At 39.3% G+C, this 19,287-nt stretch overlaps 2 protein-coding genes across 7 annotated transcripts in view; both read left to right on the forward strand.

Annotated features, from left to right (window-relative positions):
* Window positions 1-8,615, forward strand: part of ddhd1a (DDHD domain containing 1a) — an 18,209-nt gene extending 9,594 nt beyond the window's left edge. For both annotated transcript variants that reach the window (XM_005723763.1, XM_005723764.1), the window contains 10 exons: window positions 617-764; window positions 2,867-2,976; window positions 3,103-3,209; window positions 3,296-3,558; window positions 4,352-4,427; window positions 4,657-4,806; window positions 5,569-5,633; window positions 5,734-5,906; window positions 6,589-6,786; window positions 7,679-8,615. In XM_005723763.1, the coding sequence (XP_005723820.1) occupies window positions 617-764; window positions 2,867-2,976; window positions 3,103-3,209; window positions 3,296-3,558; window positions 4,352-4,427; window positions 4,657-4,806; window positions 5,569-5,633; window positions 5,734-5,906; window positions 6,589-6,786; window positions 7,679-7,863 (1,475 nt within the window). In that variant the 3' untranslated portion in view covers window positions 7,864-8,615. The remainder of the gene's footprint in view (window positions 1-616; window positions 765-2,866; window positions 2,977-3,102; window positions 3,210-3,295; window positions 3,559-4,351; window positions 4,428-4,656; window positions 4,807-5,568; window positions 5,634-5,733; window positions 5,907-6,588; window positions 6,787-7,678) is intronic.
* Window positions 8,616-13,013: 4,398 nt separating this feature from the next.
* The window catches only part of fermt2 (FERM domain containing kindlin 2), a 36,546-nt gene continuing 30,272 nt past the window's right edge, over window positions 13,014-19,287 (forward strand). For 2 of the 5 annotated variants that reach the window (XM_005723767.1, XM_005723768.1), the window contains exons 1-2: window positions 13,015-13,288; window positions 14,453-14,610. In XM_005723767.1, coding sequence (XP_005723824.1) covers window positions 14,454-14,610 — 157 coding nt within the window. In that variant the 5' untranslated portion in view covers window positions 13,015-13,288; window position 14,453. Of the gene's footprint in view, window positions 13,289-14,424; window positions 14,611-19,287 lie in introns of all 5 variants that reach the window. The other 3 variants (XM_005723766.1, XM_005723765.1, XM_005723769.1) reach the window with 3 other exon arrangements.

Genomic DNA, 19,287 nt, shown 5'->3' on the forward strand with positions numbered 1-19,287 from the left:
TGCACACAACGACCTGTATATTAATGCATTTGTAGTTTGCATCAGGTATTTAAACGCAGTGTCCTAACTGGATTAGCCCAGGAGGTCACTCTGTGTCCATCTGCCAAGTGCTTAAAGGGCCCATGTGCTACTGAAAAGATAACAAAAAGCAATTGATGTTTGATCCGGATGGATGACTCTATTCTGATCTACAGTCTTCAAGCCCTACAGCACATTAATCTCTCCTGCTTTCAGGTTATTGGACAAAATGGACCTGGTTATTTCAATTTTACCTGAGATGTTCATTTAGTGCTAACCAGGCAGCAGTCCAGTAGATTCTATTACCCTGCTGTGTAACACATGACTAGACTAGATTATAGATTCTAAATAAGGTGACACACTTGGCCCCATTGACACATTGGCAGCCACAATCACAGCAGGGTTCCCAGGTTTCACCTACTGGCCTCTTTGGACTCCATCACTGCAGCTTTTTATAGCTTTCTGGTGAACATAGTTGTAATGTTTTTTTAAATAATGTTCTACAGAAAACACTAAGTTTAAATAGCTGGATTTTTTTTCTTTTTAAAGCTTGCTTTTGTAAAATGAAACTCCAACCCCGTCCTTACTTGTCTTTTAGCCTCAAGCAGCGGTACGCGGCTCCATCGGGGTTATGTTGAGGAGGCCTCACCCGAAGACAGACCCCCTCAGACTACGCACATTGTCTTTGTGGTTCATGGCATTGGACAGAAGATGGACCAGGGGCGCATTATTAAAAACACTGGAATGTGAGTTGATACCTGTATGTTTGTTCTTTTTATGATAGCAGTACTTTCAATTTCATTCCAATGGAATCCGGAATAAAATTAAAACCTAGTATAGATGAAGTCAAAGGCATTGTAAGAAAAGTCTTCCTGGGACATACTGTGGTGTAATGTTGGAACTGTCACAGTTCATGTTCTCTCTGCTAAAAACAAACAGTCTCACTTCTTGTTCCTCTTTTGTAGATTCATAGTTTCTCTGTGTGTTAACGTTTCTGTGCTCCTAACTAAGCTTACATCATTTTGTTGTGGTTTTTTTGTAATGTGATATGATGGATTTGACATAAACCTGACACATACCTGTCTGTCTTCTTTTGTTGCCAATTATGTAGCTAGTGCATTTCTGAAGTGTCAGAGTGCATAACTGAAGCACTGCTCATACAACAGTATCCACTAAATCATTCAGTTTTCCCCTCTCCACTCCTGCAGACTCTGTTTTCTTCTCCTGCCTGATTTTCTCTACCCATCTTTCTCACTCTTGGTCTGCTCATGCCGTTCTGTTAATTTACACTTGCGTTGTTAATGTGTGATCACACAGTGTACCAAACCTTAAAAATAACACACATAGACACAACAGAACAGGGAAATGCAGTTCTATAAAATTAAGTAAAGAAAAATGACAGGATTCATGTTGCAGAATAAAACCAGCTGTTTCCAGGACTGGAAACATAGGCAAAAATGTGGTTACAGTTTTTGCCCATGTTTCCAGTCCTAATCAGTTCCTAATCAAGTCGTGCCATTCTGTCTCAGTGTTTTATATACTTATTGGTTATATAACCTTCATCTGTCCAGATTTCATGCCAGTGGGAAGATGTATCTCTTTTATTTGGATCTTCTATAGAGCACTCGACACATAAAAACAAAACAGTCAGCTTGATGCTGTGTTGATACTTTACTTGAATAAACCTACTGAGTTTCTTTTGTCTTTCAAAAGTTACATCTTGTTATGAGGAACTTAGAAAATTGTAAATTATGTAGAGCTTAAAATGACAGTGCACAATAGACACTTCTGTCTATAGAAATCTGATAAAGTAAGTTATCACAGCATCAATTTCTCTTTTAAACTCACTGGAGTTCAGCTGTGTATACAGTATTGATCATATGTTGCTTAAGCTAGATGCAGTCCTTTCATATGTCTGTTTTTATCTAAAGGAATAACTGAAATAGCCTTGGACCATAGGTGTGGAAGCTTTAATTACACTTGTGCAGAACTGTCACTGTGTCACAAACTAAGGAGATAAAGCAGATAAAGTACACAGTCAAGCTGCAATGTAAATGTTTACTGTAAACATATTGTAAACATTTCTTCTATCTTCATGTAGATTATAGCGCACACACTTTCTCAGCCAAGAGAAACAATCATCCTAACCCTGATGTATTTGTTTGATTTTTGGTTGCTTCTTTTTACCTGAAGTAATATTAGGTATTTGTCTTTTCAGTCTCTTACATGTATGTTGATGAAGCAAATTGTGGTGAGATGTTCCAGTTACAATGTCCTAAAACAAAATCAGACAGTGTAAACCTGCTAATCCTCAAATGCCAAACCTGACTGTCTTCATTAAAGCCAATCTAAAAGCAAGGAAAACCTTACAAAACTTGGGAAAGCTGTAAAGCAGCACTCAGACCTTTGAGCATTTCCCCTGCACTGAAAGTCCTGTCAAAACCTGCATTAGGTGCTCTATTCACAGTGCAGTCATTTAAAAGCCTCTCCCAACCTCCATTTATCCATGTCAACAACTGCCTCACCCCTCTCTCTTTGTGTATTTAGTGTATCCTGCAAGCTAATGGTGTCCCATATAGGGCTAATAGCAGTGTAGCCTTTGTATGCATGCTGCACAAGGGAAGCAGCTGCATCAGTAAAATGGGCATCATTCTTTTCTGTCTGACAGTCGTATGACTAAGACTATATAGATTTAGACTTCGAATCTGTCGTTATAATAAACTGCTCCTGAGACAAAGTGACAATGACATGGTTACTAAACAGCATATTCCCAAATGCACTCTTCAGTTGTATATCTGCAATATTGTTGTTAAATACATTATATGCTGTTTTGTTATTGTATGTTTAGGCTGCGGGAAGGTGTGAGGAAGATGGAGGAGAAACACTTCTCAGAGCACAATGAGGAACATGTGGAGTTCCTGCCTGTCGAGTGGCGCTCCAAACTCACACTGGACGGAGGTGTGCATGCATGTTGTTGTCTTTTGTGGAAGAAATACATTTTTGATGACTGCATACAGTATATGAACAATAGTCTGTTGTCGTTAGCTCTTTTTTTTGTGCTCAGATGTGGGTATGTTTCTGCAGATACGGTAGACTCGATCACACCAGACAAAGTGAGAGGACTGAGAGACCTTCTCAACAGCAGTGCCATGGATATCATGTATTACAACAGCCCTCTTTACCGGGATGAAGTAAGAGTCATACAGATTCAGTAATTAGAGTCCCTGGTGCTCTCTCTTCGTCTCTTCTCATTATTTCACATTCTCTCCCTCTCCAGATTACCAAGGGTCTAACAGAGGAGCTGAACAAGCTCTACTCACTTTTCTGTTCACGGAACCCTGATTTCGAGAAAAAGGGTGGCAAAGTGTCTATCGTGTCTCACTCTCTTGGCTGTGTCATCGCGTATGACATCATTACTGGCTGGGATCCCGTGCGGTTTTGTTTGCAGGAGCATCGCGTTGTGGAGGAGGACCTAGACCTTCGCTGGATGTCCTATGAAGAGAGGCACCTTTTAGAGCAGCAGAGGCAAACAAGGAACAGGTAGAGCTTTCCTTTGTAGGTTAATGACTCTCAGGGGCTGTATGTATAGTTGTGTTCAGTTCAGTTGTGTCTGTTTGGATCCTAAAAGATATGAGTTTAAAGCGGTTAATGTCAAGGAGCCTTGAGAACCCCCTCCCCAATTCAGCTTTGTAGTCGAATTAGATAGGTTAAATTTAACATGTTTATTAAAATATTTTAAAAAAATAGCCACTCATACTAAATTTTAATGAAAAGCTCATAATTAAATGTTTATTTTACCTCCAAAAATCTGATTAATTGAACTTTACTTTACTCCGAATGTTTCCCTTAATCATCTATGCCATAACATCAGTGGCTCAGTGTTACTGTCACTCAGTTTATATCCTTAAATTTAACATCAAGCCTAATAATTTTGTGTGTGTGCGTGTGCGTGTTGGGTGAGCAGTTATATATTTATTTAAAATAAATACGCCATGTGCTGCATGCTGCTCTTCTCGTGCCCTATTTTAAAGTTTTATTTTTGCTTGTTTGTTTTTAGTGTGTGTGGGCTGCAGAGTAATACATCAGCTGGCCACTGCCCATCACGCTGTGTGCACAGTGCCATTATTGTGTGCACCATTAACTTTGTAAGACAAGAAAAAGCTGTAATAAGGTTTATTGATCTGACTGAAAAGGGGACTTTTTGATGACTGGCCTCTTTTGTTAATGGGGCAATGGGTATCAATATTGAAAGAGATTTTCACGCTGGAGTTTAGAAATTTCAAATTTCTTTATAAGGTGTAGTTTGGGCTTCTTTACTTGCTTCTTGTTGCAGGTTACAAGAGCTGAAAAATCAACTCGCCACACTTGAGGCCTCTAAACCCTCAGCCCCCCCAGCCCTGAAATTTAAGGTACTATATTGCTTTGTAAAATATCACTACTGTAATGTGTAAGAATCTTTGACAAACTTTTAGGTGTTAAACTAATATGCTCTGTACTCCTAAAATAAATGAATATATGTCCATATAGGAAATAAAACAAATTAAATGTGGCATTTACACAACAAATAAATCCTGTCTGTATAAATACGAAAGACTTCTACATTTACAGTAAATAATCTTGGCACCTTTCATTTCTCAGGTAGAGAATTTCTTCTGCATGGGTTCTCCTCTGGCAGTATTTTTGGCACTAAGAGGAATCCGCCCTGGTACCAGTGTTCACCAAGACCACATCTTGCCCACCTCAATCTGTAGCAGGCTCTTCAATGTCTTCCATCCCACAGACCCTGTGGTCAGTACCCTTACTGTACCCATCACTGTCTTGTCCTTTATAGATGAGCAGGAAAGGAAATCGAGAACCGGTTCCCAGTAGTTCAGTTCTTTGGAATTATCGGTCTGCTTACCTATCGCGTCGGCTTATCAGTTCCATTTACACTACAAACAGCTGATTTCAGTTCATGTGTCTGAGGAGGAAATTAGTGGCGCAGTTTACAGCATAGATATGGACGATACTTTAATTTTTATTTACATTCAGAACAAAAACAACGGCATTTTGCTGCTAACAGCACTTTGGGTCTTTGCAAGCATCTGCACAGACAGCATGCTAATGCTAAGCTAGCCAAAATCCCAGAGTGATGATAAAGCTTTTTTTTTTATAGCAGGTGCATTTTTCCCTTCCGATTAATCTGAATTGGCCTCCATTTGCTGTATTAATTATTAAAGTGAATATATTAGCTGATGAAATTGTTACATTTCAAGTTGATCAACCTCCATACAGTCCTACAGCAGTCCATCTTGACACTTTGGCTGCTCTGTGTCTGGGAAAGTGCACTTAAAGGATAAAAGTTAGCTGTGAGAGCAAACTTAAACTCTGCTGGTGAGCACACGTTTTTTCTGAATGCACATGAAATGTGGTGGATGTAATGTAACTGTGCTTAAGTCAAGATTTAGTTTTGTCTGCATGAATTTAGAGCGCGCTTTGTTCTGAAGAGTTTAGGTTTTTTGTTTTTTCCACTGTGCAATGTCAATAACTCCTGTTTTACTGCCTTTTTAGGCCTACAGATTGGAGCCACTCATCTTGAAACATTATAGCAACATTGCACCTGTTCAGATACACTGGTAACAACCTGAATTTTATCACCCTGCTATTCCTTGAATGGACTCTTAATATTTTATAAGTAATTATTCTCTGACTATTTGTGGTCTGTGTATTCATCAGGTGTAGCGCCACTAACCCCACAACTTATGATGAGATCAGGCCTACTTTTCTCAACCCTGTTAAAGATCCCACGTCGGATACAGAAAGCATCCCCAGCCCCAGTACATCACCTGTCCTACCCCGGAGGCACTATGGGGAGTCAATCACTAATTTGGGCAAGGCCAGCATATTGGGTAAGTCCAACACAAACTGAGCACATGTGTTTATGTTATTACAAGTGTTTGTTATCCAGCATCAGTTATACACTTTGAAAGAATTTAAAAATAGTCTGTAAGGAAGTTTAGAGTAATGACTGTTCAGGATCAAAGTGTCTGTGGTTGTTCACTACTTCAGGATAAGATTAGATGAACCTGAAGGAACAGACTACTGTGGTAAAAGGTAATTGATGTGTTAGTCTGAAAAAATGCTTAAGTGAGTTTTCGCTGTTGAATTAATAGCCATGTGAATGCGAGGATCCAAGGATTTCCAGCTGAACTTTGCATTGTACTGAGATAATTTTATACACTTGACTCGTCTATGTTCGTAATACTGTCGCTGATCAGTGCAGGTTGTTGACTGTTCTTTTAATTTCTGATGACAACTATGTGCTCAGAGTGAGAGCTGGGAAAAAAATCCCTGTGCTATTTGTACTCTGTAATTAATGAATCTATTTTATCCTAAGAGGTCGTTGTATGTAGGTAAGATGAGTTTTTTTTTTGTTTTGTTTTGTTTTTTCAAATCACAGTTTTAGCTCCACAGTGCCATCAAGTGGAAATGAGAGGAATATGCTCCTTTTATAATAATGAATGCATTTATACTTTGAAATCATAATATAGGCACTTTACCTTTATCTACTGTCTTATTCCGACACTACAGGAGCAGCAAGCATAGGAAAGGGCATTGGAGGAATCCTCTTCTCACGTTTTTCCCGCTCCAACAGCCAGCCTTCAGTGTCTCTGGGACTTGAGGGTGGAGCAAGTGTTGAAGAAGAGGAGCAAAAGCGCACAGAAAGTCAGTCAGCATACGGCCTCTCTATGTTGACTCGACCCACCTCACCCACTGCTGACACATCCTGTAAGTTCACTTATCCCTCGAGTAATGTTTATATTCTTTTCTTTTTTTTGGTTTGTAAATAAGGCAAAAAAGTATATCATCCACATCCATCTGTTAACTTTCTTATTAAGTATTTTGTTTTTGAAATGGCACTGAGGTTCACTGTACTCAAGATTAGATTAAATCTAATTAAATTAGATTTAAAGATAAATAAATAAATAATGCAGTAACATAGTTATAGTATAGTGTAGTAATATAGTAATGTTTTTTGTTTTTATTTAAAAGAAAAGGATGTTTGTAGCCTCCAGAGAAAGTGACAAACGGCCTACACCTGCATTCTTTCTCATAGCCAGCAGGGGGCGACTGCTCTTTGCATAAAGAAGGAGGATAGAGTAGATGTCTATGAAAATAAACCTACTGTTCTCTTGATTCGTGATATTAATGAGTTTAGTCTAAAAATATGAAAATGTGAAAAAATACATAAATAAAAATGATGTCTTCAGGGTCATGGTAGTTCTTTTTAGAACTGAAGAAGCTTCGCGGATGAGAGGTGATGTCTTTTAAGAAATGTAATGAAGTCCAGTCACTTTCTTTCCAAGCTCCTTAGACTAAATAAAAATGATTTTTTATTTGTAGTAAGTGAAGTTAACGGATACTGGATAAAGCAGAGTAATCTAGGGCATGTCTGCTGTGTGATGAACAAGGCACTACTATCAGCATGATGTGCCCTTGGTTTCCAGGCAGATTCACACTTTCACTCACTACGTGCTCGGTCGACTAGATGTCAGTGTGGCTATGGACATCTTTTATGTGCAGGCTATTGATGTCATGTGGTGTCTGTTTTTAATCATGTATTATTATGCATTTGTCTTGATACTTCCTGTTTTTACTCATTTGTTTTTCTGTCTTGCAGTGGAGCTTGAGCGTCGCATTGACTTTGAGCTCAGAGAGGGTCTGGTGGAGAGCCGCTACTGGTCAGCAGTGACCTCACACACAAGCTACTGGTGCTCACATGACATAGCTCTCTTCTTGTTGACCTTCATATATAAACAGAAGGCGACACCCTCTAACCCAGCAGATACCCCGGATCCAGAGTGAGGCAGCATGCTTTTTAAAACGGAACACAACACTGAAAGAGTGAAAGCATCTCTTGTGACACATAAAGTGACTTTGTTCATTACTTTTGATTGCTTACAAACTTAAATACGCTAAAAAAAATCCTGTCTTTGTTTGGCTCCCGATCAAGCACTTTTAATACTTGGGAATCATTACTTACAGACTCAGAACTTTCTTCCAAACTTTTCATCTTTTTTGTTTGTTTTTTACGTTCTGCACAATTGCTTACCCTGATGGTGGATCCGGTGGACCAGGAACTCTTATTTAGGAACAAAAGCACTGATGCATAGGTGATTGTTGCACCCAGAGGAAGAGACTTCTAACTTCATTCCCAGTGTGAATTTCAACAGCTGAACTGTGTCTATCATGTCCATCGATTTCATGTAAAACAATACCTAAGTCAATTTGCTCAGCTACAGACTCTGTCTGAAACTTTGGGGCACATTTGACTAAGCCTCAGTCACTAAGGTGTCAAGTTATGTCTGATATTTTTGTTTGTTTGTTTTTCTCTGTTACACAAATGCGCGCGCACACACAAACATAAAGAAAAGAACATTTTTGGCAAAGTTCTCTTCTTCAAGTTGAATATTTAGCTACTGCATGCTAAGAAACCCATGGGAGCAAACAAAGGCAATGTGTAATATATAATATTTCTTTACTTTCCCGCATAAAAGACACATAATGCATTATAATTAAATCATATTATTTTGGCAAATTATTATAATAATTATTATTTTGGTACTTTTTTTCCCTCTATTTTTTTTAAATTTTCAATTATTTGAGTCTTGAAATAGAGTGCACCAAATAAAGCCCAAGTAAAACACTAGTTTTATACTGCACAAATAGAGTATAACATTTTCCTTTCTGTTTAATCGTCACTGATAAATAGTGCAGTACCAAGGGGGCAGATGTGTCTTACAAACACAGTGACTAAATTGTATTTACTTATTTTCTTACAGTGTAGAGATCTAAACCATAGTCTAAAATCTAAATCTTACATACTCACTCGAAACAATATCACTATTTCCTCCTAAATACAAGCTTCTATTTTAGGGATAACTTATGGAGATGATTTTTGTCCGCGTGGCTTTGTATTGATGAATCATTGGTACTAGATGTATTTTTTCTTAAAACAAATACAGAAATATTTTTTCCTAGTAACTTTCGGACACTTTGGGGATCTTAAACTGGATGTTACCTCAGAAAAAAAAAAAAGGGATTTGAGCTTGTGGCCAAATAACTTGTATGTGTCACCTTTTATTAGATGCCCTGCTCAATTAATGCTAAGGCAAAATTGCGGTTGGCCTGGAGTTAAAAAAGTAGAGTAGATTATTTAATTTTTAAACGTTACCTTCATTATAAAAACAAATGTCTTGTTTGCCTTTTTTTGTCCACAGGTCACACTTTGCTAGCTTGATCGTTCACTTACAAATTCAGTTGAAATAGAAAAGAAGGATGACAAATGATGGAAAATCATAAAATTTTACATATAAAAATATAATAGTAGTACTGATGGGGGTTATTGTAGCTATAATTCAAAGTACTGATTCAGCACAAGTTAGTGCTTACTCACTTTGCATGGTGTCAAATTAATAGTAAATGGATTGTTGGGACAAGAATAATGCTGCGTGCCAACACACATCCAAGAAACTTTATTCTGACTAAAAACGTGTGATTGCTTTTGGCTTTTCTAATGAATAGATTTTATTTGCTGTAGATTATGAAATGAAACTGTCCTCGTAAATATTTATGTGACAGACGAGCCTTTCTGTCATTGTCAACTTTAACTTGTGTTCTGCTTATTGTAATGTAGTAATCAGTTGTTTTTGAATTTGTTATGGTGCAAGCTGCAGCTTTACTGTGCCACACAAGGGCTGTCGCTGACTGTCGTTTCTTTAACTTCTGTGTTTTGTGTACAAAGGCCTACTGACTTAAACCAGGCTGCCTTGTGGAGATCACCTGATAGATAACCAGGAAGTAGTGCAGAAGCTGGGTCTAATAAGGGAGGGGGGTAGTTAAGTGTTACTGTATTTGATCTGGTGGCTCTTGAACATTCATGGGCTATAAATTGCACAGAAACTATTTTAACACAGCCCGTTTTTGACTTTTTATTTATTCTTTACTTCCCGTCTGTTACGGTGCATAAAACAATCTGGATATGTATTTCAAATACACAGTGCTGTTCTTGCTTTGCATTCATTGAGTCAAACATTGTGAGTTTCAACACAGCAAATACGTAGTTGTAACAATAACATTGTTTCTAAAACTTGTGTGAAAATTTGCACATTTTCATATTTAGGCTTATTTTCAAACGTGTCACAGGCAAGAAACTGGAGCGCATTAAAGATAATTTTGGTAAAATATGCTGTAAGTTTCACTGTATGAGATTTTGATGTACAACATTTTGAATGACAACAATACATTTTTTTTTTTTTTTTTTTTGTCTTGTCAAAGATACCACAAGTATCAGGGAAATGTCTGCTTGTACATGTTTTGTAGCTTCAACACTCTTGTCAATACCAGATTAAAGCCATAATTAAACAGTTTAGCACAGGTGTCCACAGACTAAAGACCTTTATAAATGGCTTTTGGGGAAATGGATGTACATTAAACTGTGGGTGTGTTGAATGAAATGGGATGATGAGGGATATGGTGATCTGGAGAAATGTCCCAGGAGCTGTGCAATAACTCATGCCTGTATTGGATTCTAACTGCCATCCAAAACACTGTATAAATGTCCTTTTTATAAAGTATTCCAATTTGGATGTAATCAGTACTTCATTAACTGTCTTTTTTTTTTTTTTTTTTTTTTTTTTTTTTTTACTTTTAATAATCAGAGTAAAATATTGAGATTGGAAACTTTTTTTGTGGAGGAGGACGATGCTTTCATTTCTCATTTCCAGACTGAGGACAAAAGAAGCGTTTGTTCATCTGAAACTCAGACCAGATTCTTTCCGAGGCGCCCCCTGAAGTGAACAACAAAGCCGACTTATAGATTGTGAATAGCCTGCATTGTATTAAAGCTGTTGTGGCTTCCACTGGGGGCGAGTTTAATGCAGTTTAGCAACATCTGCAAAGGCGAGGCTCACAGATGGGACCAGTTAGAGGTGACTCACAAAAGGCCCTGTTGTTCTGTGTTTGACCACAAGAGGTCAGTCATTGGTCATCTAATGATAATACTCAAAAAAACAGGACCACAGTGACCAGCTGTCCAGTGTCCTTCCTCTTAAGTCATTTCCATCTATTGCTCTTACCTAGTTGAGCTATTTTTGGCAGTATTAATATGCTTAAATATATTCATGACTGCTCTGTTGTGTTCACTTATATACCTTTAAGGAAAAATGGAATGTACTACAGCCATCTACAACCACAAATGCCAAAAAAACCCAATAAATGTGAATCCCTGAGCACCCCGCTACCTCCTACCCTTACCTCCTTCACTGCTCTGCTTCCTCCACTATACCTCCTCTGTCCTCATCCACATCACCAGCAGCCAAGCCAGCTCTCCATCTGACTCTCCTGCTCTGCATCTGGCTGACTCAAATGTTTACTCTGCAATTAAAACACAGCCTATAAAAGGCAATGGGTCGACTGCCAGACACTGACGAGGGGGTCGGAGCTGCAAGGAGAGCGGTTATAAATCGCTTTGATGCCGACCGTAGTCTGAAGGCCCAGATTCCTGAGCTGGAGGATTGGAGCTCAGTGAGTTCATCAGAAGACAGAGCCAGAAACACTGATGATTCATGGCCCTTTACTGCATCTCACTTGGAGAGCGGGTATTGTTCTGCTGCTCTGGAGAGAAAGGAGATGGCTGGCTTTCTGATTCCCCCCCCCCACAAAGTTTTCATTTGATCACCTCACAGAAAGCATGTGTAAAAGCTCCCAGTGTTCCCTTTTCTCTGCAGTTACTGATGATTTATCAGCACTCAACATGTGATGCTTCTGTAATTCAATTAGTTTCTAATACAGTGTAATTAGTGGCTTAGAGACAGTTAAATATAGTTTACAAAAGATAATATGTGATGTGGAATTGGATAATCTAATTAAGATTATTTATTCACTACTGAACCATTTCTTCTTTTTTAGATTTCTTGTCTGGAGTTTTACGTCTTATGCTCTGGTATATTATTTTCTATTAGATAAAAATAAATATTTGTGAGGAAGTTTTCTTCACAGGCTCAAATTTTACAGCCAAATGTTTCAATGTCAGCAAAGAACAGAGGGATCTGCATTGCTTGGCTAATTTCCACACTTCATATTAATCGACTGGCTGAAATAGTGTTCACTTAAAGAAAATAACAGTATTTATGGCTATCAGTAAAGTGGGATTTTGGAAAAACACATTGGAAAAGTGATGAAACCAAAATTCCCTGTTATTCTGTCCACTTACTCCCATGAATAAAGAACCAAAGATCCCTGGATGCTGCTGCAAGGCTCAGCAGCACTATTGCCATAAAAGGTAGCTTGAGATCTTAACTGCATGTCTAATAACACTACCAGAAACGGATGAATTTCTTATTCCAGAAAGCAAAGCTGTAATAAAACAGCTTGCACATATAGCTCACATTCACACATGACTTATATTTTTAGATGGCGTGATTGTCAAATAAATGTATGGACTTGTCAGACAGCTTTTTAAAACCTGAGCCATTATGTTGGATTTTATGTCTCATATGCTGCATTTAAGATCTAGAATAAGGAAGATGATATATTTGTAGAAGTACTTTTTTTTTTCATTCCTGTTGCTTAAAGCTCCAATCTGTAGCTATATAAAGTTGGCAGAAATACATAATGAAAATCACACGATTTTCTTCCATCATGGATTTACTAAAAATATTAAAATACTGTACTATATATAGGGGATATACATTACTGGTATATCTATCAGCACCGCACTTTTACTTTTGAGTTCATTTTGATGCAATTATTTTTACCTTTTTTTAATGTCCTGTTTTATTGCATTTTAATTAAGTAATAGTTAAATGTCACGCTAATTATTATTTCTACAACGTCGCATAAAGTATCGGGAGGGAGGCGACTCTCTCTCACACACACAGAGGCACACAAATCATTTGAAAGCTTCGAGTGTTACGTGTGTGAGAGGCGACAAAGGGACCAGTACGCGACCAGAAAAGCTCCCAGTATGAAAGGAAAAGTGGGATTGGAGAAGTGACGGTGACGTTATACTGCTGGAAAGAGAGGGAGGGAGGAAAGGAGAAGGCTGGACTCCATTAAGCCGAAGCCTGCGGGAAAACAGTTTGGGATACTTCACTTCTTCAGCGAGTTCTTCGGGGATTTCTTTCTTCTTTTTTTATTCCTTTTACAGACTTTCTACATGATTTAAAGACGGGGGACTTATTCTCTACCGTGTAGACGACTGCTTCAGCGTTTTTTCGTCTTTGTGAAGGTGAGTGTTCAGAGTTAAATGCTGACCTCAAAGCTGTGCCCGTTCTCTGCTGTGAAATACATAAAAAGAAAACCTTTTTCTTTTTCCTCCTACAGCCTGTGCTGCGTTCAATAAAACGTTCAATATTAATAACTTTTCCGGCTAATTTAAGAGGCTTGTCTGCTTTTAGAGACACTTTCTTCTGAACTTACCGCTTTACGGACCGACTCGGTGAATGTGCAACACGGGGCCGGGTAGTTTGTTGTACGAGCTCTGCTTACATAATTTCCCCCTCTCTGCCTATTTGTAAGGCTGCTTTTACCGTTATTTTTAACAGGTGAACCGGCACTTCTGTGTAAATAACCGCTGCCAAAGGCCTCTGGTTAACTTGTAGCCTCGGGACTATAGCCTTTGTTCTGTTTTTTATTGATTGGACGGCTGTTTTGATCTGTCGGACACTCTCCGATCAAGGAATGACAAATTGGCTATACTGTAACTTTTTGGCGGTCCTCCAACAGCAGAGCTCGTCTTCTTCCCAGCGAGAGATGTGGCGCGATGGAAAAACGGTTAATTCCGTCCTGCTTCACTTAATCATTCTCCAAGGGTCAAATGTTCACCACAACTGTCAGAACTACAGCTTTGCCATAAGCGTGGAAGTGTTTTCAAGAAGTAATTAAAAAGTGGCTGAATGGGGGTTAACTATTATACCAACATTCAGATGTTTGTGGCAATCGGTAAATTCTTTCATCACAGAAGGTAACACTTCCCACAGTGACCTTGCACACTCCACTGGAAACACTGTATCCTGGATTTCCCCACAATGTGCACCAATTGTATCTCAAAATACCCCCTGTCCCTTGTAAATGCCTGTGTTGTTCACCCTAATGACATGATAATGTCATAATTGAAAGCACAGTAGGTTTGTGCTTTCAAGAACTGAGCAAGTAACATGTTTTTAGTAAACTACTAAAGTAAATGTACCCATGCTAAGGAAATCAGCCTTCTGTTTGAAGCATCTAACAGGCTTCTTACTCAAGGTCTTGAAAGCATGCATTGGGGGTTGCGACACATGTATTTACTTACAGTGGCCAAAATGCTTCTCTTCACATCAGTGTGACAAAGGTTAGATAAGACCTTTGCTCCCCTCTCTCTTTCAGTCCCTCAAACTTTGGCTCTGTTTGGCAGGATGGCGCTGGATGGGATCCGGATGCCCGATGGCTGCTATGCCGACGGGACGTGGGAGTTGAAGATTCATGTCACCGACCTCTACAGGGACGTGTCGCTGAGGGTCACTGGGGAAATCCACATCGGTGGAGTCATGCTCAAACTGGTGGAGAAGTTAGGTATGCGAGTGTGCTGCTTGCTGGAGTGGTTGTGACTATTTTAATCAGCTAATCTAAAGTGTAATAAACAGGCACCGCGTGGTCTTAACACAAGAAAGCAATCCACAGTCAATAAGCAGATACATAATTAGATGTATTCCTGTTGTAATAAACCTTTCCTTGTGTCATCCTGCCACTGGTGAATTTCTGACATGTGGCTGATTTGTGTTATCTGTTCATGTTTGCTGGGCAGTAAATACTACTTCTCTTCAAATTAGATGTGAGCATCCACACAGAAACACAGCTCTTCTTGTGAAAGCACAAAGTCTATATGGGCAAAGCTTAAAAGTATGGATTTAGGAATCAGAAGGAAAGTCAGAGGAAGGGGATCAGTTTAGAGTCTGGACACAGTTTGCTATTGTTTTTGAAAATAAAGGGCAGCCTGTTGGTTTGCCTGTGCAAATTGCTTAATGAGAATAAAAGTTGCTTGCAACCAGCTCAAACGGGGCTTAATGTTGCTCTTTGTTACCCTGCAGCATATATGGGTCAGTAACCCAAGGTATAAAATGAACCATACACTGTTTCCCTCCCCCCACTCTTTCATGCACTGTTGTGTAGCTGCAGTTATGCACTTGACAAGTTTGGGTGAAAGTAAGCATAAGAGTCTTCTGTTCCAGCCACTTGAACACAGCCCTGTTTCATGCAGTCTGCAGAAAGGTCAGTAGCGGTGGTGGTGGTGGTTGCAGTGCCATTTGGGAGTGACAGTTTGTTGTGTGTTGACGACGCTTGAATGCTCAGAATTCCTGCAGCGCTCCAAGGTTTTATTCCCTGCCCATGGTACTGTTTTTAGCTCTCCTGTTAGAGCTCCACATAATTGAGGTCTTTGTTCGCTGTGGTCGACTGTGCGGAGTGGCATCTCTGCTAGGAGAGGGAAGTGTTGCTGACGAGCGTGGGACGAGATGAATTCATTGGTCTTTCTGCTCCGACTCGACTCAAGGCATGGCTTTGTCGCTTTCTCTGAGTTAACTTTTCTTCACCTTCTTGGCCATGTAGTGTACGGAAAGCACATCAAACATTTGTTGGTGTTTGTGCGTCATTACGTTTCATACATGGGATATGATAGGTTTATATCGTAACATAAAAGGTGTTTTAGGTTAGACCAGTTTTATTACAGTTAAATCATCATGTATCAGAGGCCGCATCAAGGCTGATTGGCTATCTTTTGTTTTCACCATCTCTAATTTCTGTTTTCCTGTTTGTAAGGATGTTGTCATTGATGACTTATTCTTTTATTCTTCTAATCTCCTAAGGAATCCAGTGACTTGAGGTCTTCACGTCCACAACTGAAAATAGTTTTGATTTGTTAAGCTTGATGTTGGCTGTAAAATAGGAGGACGTGGGTTCACATATTTGTTTGTGCCTTTGTCACATCCCATCAAACAATAAAAAAGTGCTGTAGCTTCAGCCTTGTTTACATTCATAAAATATATTGGAATCTTTTCCATACTGTCATGTTGCAAGCAACCTTTCTGCAGTTAATTTGGCTTACTCAAGTATACTTCAAGGTAGAGCAGAGCTTGTGTAGTAGCATTAAATTGCTTTCTGATGGTTTGATGTTTTTGTGCTTTCTAACATGTTTAATGGAGACTGTTGGGACTTTCTTCTATCCCTAAACACGAGTTTGTTTTCCACTGTAATCATTAACCAATAGACAGTATAAGTTATCCACATGACTGCACTTTGCAGGACAGCATGCACTATTATTGTCACACAGAATTTTGGCTGCTTTGAACACGCACTTCTTATCTTAGTTGAAGTTTTGTTACTGTGTTGGTGTACAATATGAATTGTTTGTTCAAATTACATTCTGAGTTTGGGGGAAATGAAAAGCAAGACGTTTTCAGTAACCTGTTTCCATATCTCGCAGCTCTCGGTAGTGAGAGTGCTGCACACTAAACACCCTTCAAGTGTTGTCGGGTACTCGCTGTTGGATTTGCTGGTGGCTTGGTCGTAGTGGTTATACATAGATAGCATTTCTCACATGGTGCTTTGAGAAAGAACACAGGTGTAAGAGTGTTTGCAAGCAAGGCCTCTGTCTCACACTCCCTCCTCTTTTCGTATTTTGGTCTTTTGCATTTTAAAATGAAGGAACCACCTTTTGACTCAGTTTTTTCAGCTGCTTTCCACAATGATGATAGCACTGTTTTGTTTGCTGTCAGCACCATTTGTTAATATGTGTGATAGGGTATATTTGCACACACAGTACGTATAATAGTTTTATGAGCGTGTTTGTGTGTGTTGTCTGCCTGTTATGCAAAGAACAACAGGCTATACATTTGTTCCTATTAGTAGTATTTGTCCATGTGTTTCCACATGCGAGTATGGTTGTGTGGGTTGGTGGGTGTGTGTCAACCGCATGCATCCTGCTTTCATCATTCAACCCTTCCTCTGTGCTGCAGGTCTCCCATCCACAGTGCAGGCTCAGATGGCCTTCGATAATGGATTAAATAGACAAATGCCAGGAAGGCACTCCACTATTGATCACAGCAGCGGACACTGCTTCCATTTCCCTGCAAAACTCCAGGAGAGCAGTATTTAAAGCCAGCTGATTAACCAACCCCTCGTCCCTTGCTCTTATAATCCTTTCATCCTGCCATTGTGCTCAATCATTGGCGCTTTCTCTGACTTTGTTGATGTTTTCTAAAAGTGCTGCACTCCTCTCTAAAAGGCAATTCTGCGCCATTTAGGAGGCAAAACAAGTATTGTACAAACAACATTAGGAAGTTGTGCAGCTTTTAGTTTGGGTAAACTGGGGTAAAGTGCATAATCGATTAATGTTTTAGAAGTGGCAGGCCTATACTCTATACAACTTCCTCTCCCTCGCTTTCTACTCTAATTTCTTCTTCTTTGCAGGAAAAAAATAAAAAGATACATCTTTTTCCTGCAAAGAAGAAGAAATTAGAGTAGAAAGCGAGGGAGAGGAAGTTGTATAGAGTATAGGCCTGAACTGTCTCTCCTGTTGCTGTCTGTCCTCATTGTGACGTTAGCTACGCTGCTAAAATTCCATAAAAGTCTTCGACGAAGCAGGAAATGACTCCAAAGGTTTGGCATGCTGCTCTGGTCGCTGCCGTCATTGCTGGAGTCTTTGCTGCCTGCTTCAACCACCTACTGCTCTGTTTCTGTCTTTTCCTTTCTCCATGTTTCGCTCTGACTTCACCCTCTTTTCTCTGTTCCACTTTTTTCAAATATATTTTGATTATTGTCTGAATATTCAAAACCATCCACTTCTCCGGCGTAGCAAGGCTTAATAATCAATAGCAAACACAGAGGTACACAGGTTTGTTCATTTACACTGACTGTTAAGTGTTACAAAAATAGAGCTTGCATATTTCTGATAGTTAATGTGATTGTTTCCAGTGAGTGACCTGCAGTTTTTGGATCCCTCACCACAAACCCACCACAGAAAACCTTTGCTGCATGTCCTCAATGCATTTGTGATGATCACCATATTCTTTTTTTTGTTAAGTGTTGAATTAGGATTGATTTGCAAGTGACTGTAATGTTTGCATTGAACAAATTTGGTTTTCAAGATAATACTTTACTTGCTCAGCTATTTAACTTTGGTGTCTTTAATAAAACTGATCTTGCCGCTGCTGCAGGTTGTGGTGACCAGAAGGCCCTGGTTTAGGACGGTGGTGTCCAGGTTTCATTGGGAAACAGCTGCTGTTTAGCACAGGATGTTGACCTTCCGCTATGGTTTTTCTTTTTTAAATGCACCTTCTCCTGCCTGTGTGCCTTGCATCCTCGCCTTGGGCTGAGGAGAGAGAGATGGGTCTGCAATATCAGTTATAGCTTTCCCGAGGAGAGCGAACACATCTCTCACATCTTTTACTTTTATTACAGTACACAAAGGACAACACTGATAGGTGGTTATAACCACCTGTGTTCTGTTTTCTATCATCGTGACCCAACACACGGTTTAAACAAATTGCTATACTTAATGAGACTCATTGATTGTGGCTGTGGAGCCTTTCGAAAGGTCTGCCCTCATGAAGTGAGAAATGGCCTGGCAGGCTGTGTGTTCATCTTACTGTCTAATCTCTCTGGCAGGAAGTACTTATCCTAAGTGGTGGTCCTGCCCAGGCTAGAGCTTTCCTGTTTCACCGGTAAGATGCTGTGATTGTGTTGCTCTGTACTTAGACTTGCAAATGTGATCATATGCTGGCCATTGGTCAGTATAATTCTATACATACTCTGTGTTGGCCATATATAGAAGTGTTTGGCAGCCCAATTAGGTCTGCTGAGCTACTTCTTTTTTCCTTTTAATATTCAGCTGATTATACAGCTGAAGTTGATGCAACCAGAATCTCATGAGTGCTAGGTTCAGAGCTTGAGCTATTAGTGGATTAATTTAATAATGATTCATTTAATGCTATCAAGATTATGATTTACCCACTGAAAATGGCTGGTAATCTGATCCCCTTTACAAATGTAGATTTGAAAAGTGCACCATTATCCAGCTGGATTTTAATATCATTGTTTTCCATTGCCTTCTCTCTGTAAGCACTTGTATGAAAGGACTGCTGTTTGTTATGGATGATTTAATTAATTATGTCTGGCATCTGAAACATGCACCGGAACAAAATATTATTGGCTCCTCTGCGACACTGATGCCAGGTTGTTGGTTTTTTTGCCCCC

Source organism: Pundamilia nyererei, unplaced genomic scaffold (assembly GCF_000239375.1).
Source record: "Pundamilia nyererei isolate P.nyererei 1_Seehausen unplaced genomic scaffold, PunNye1.0 scaffold00010, whole genome shotgun sequence".
Classification (NCBI taxonomy): domain Eukaryota; kingdom Metazoa; phylum Chordata; class Actinopteri; order Cichliformes; family Cichlidae; genus Pundamilia; species Pundamilia nyererei.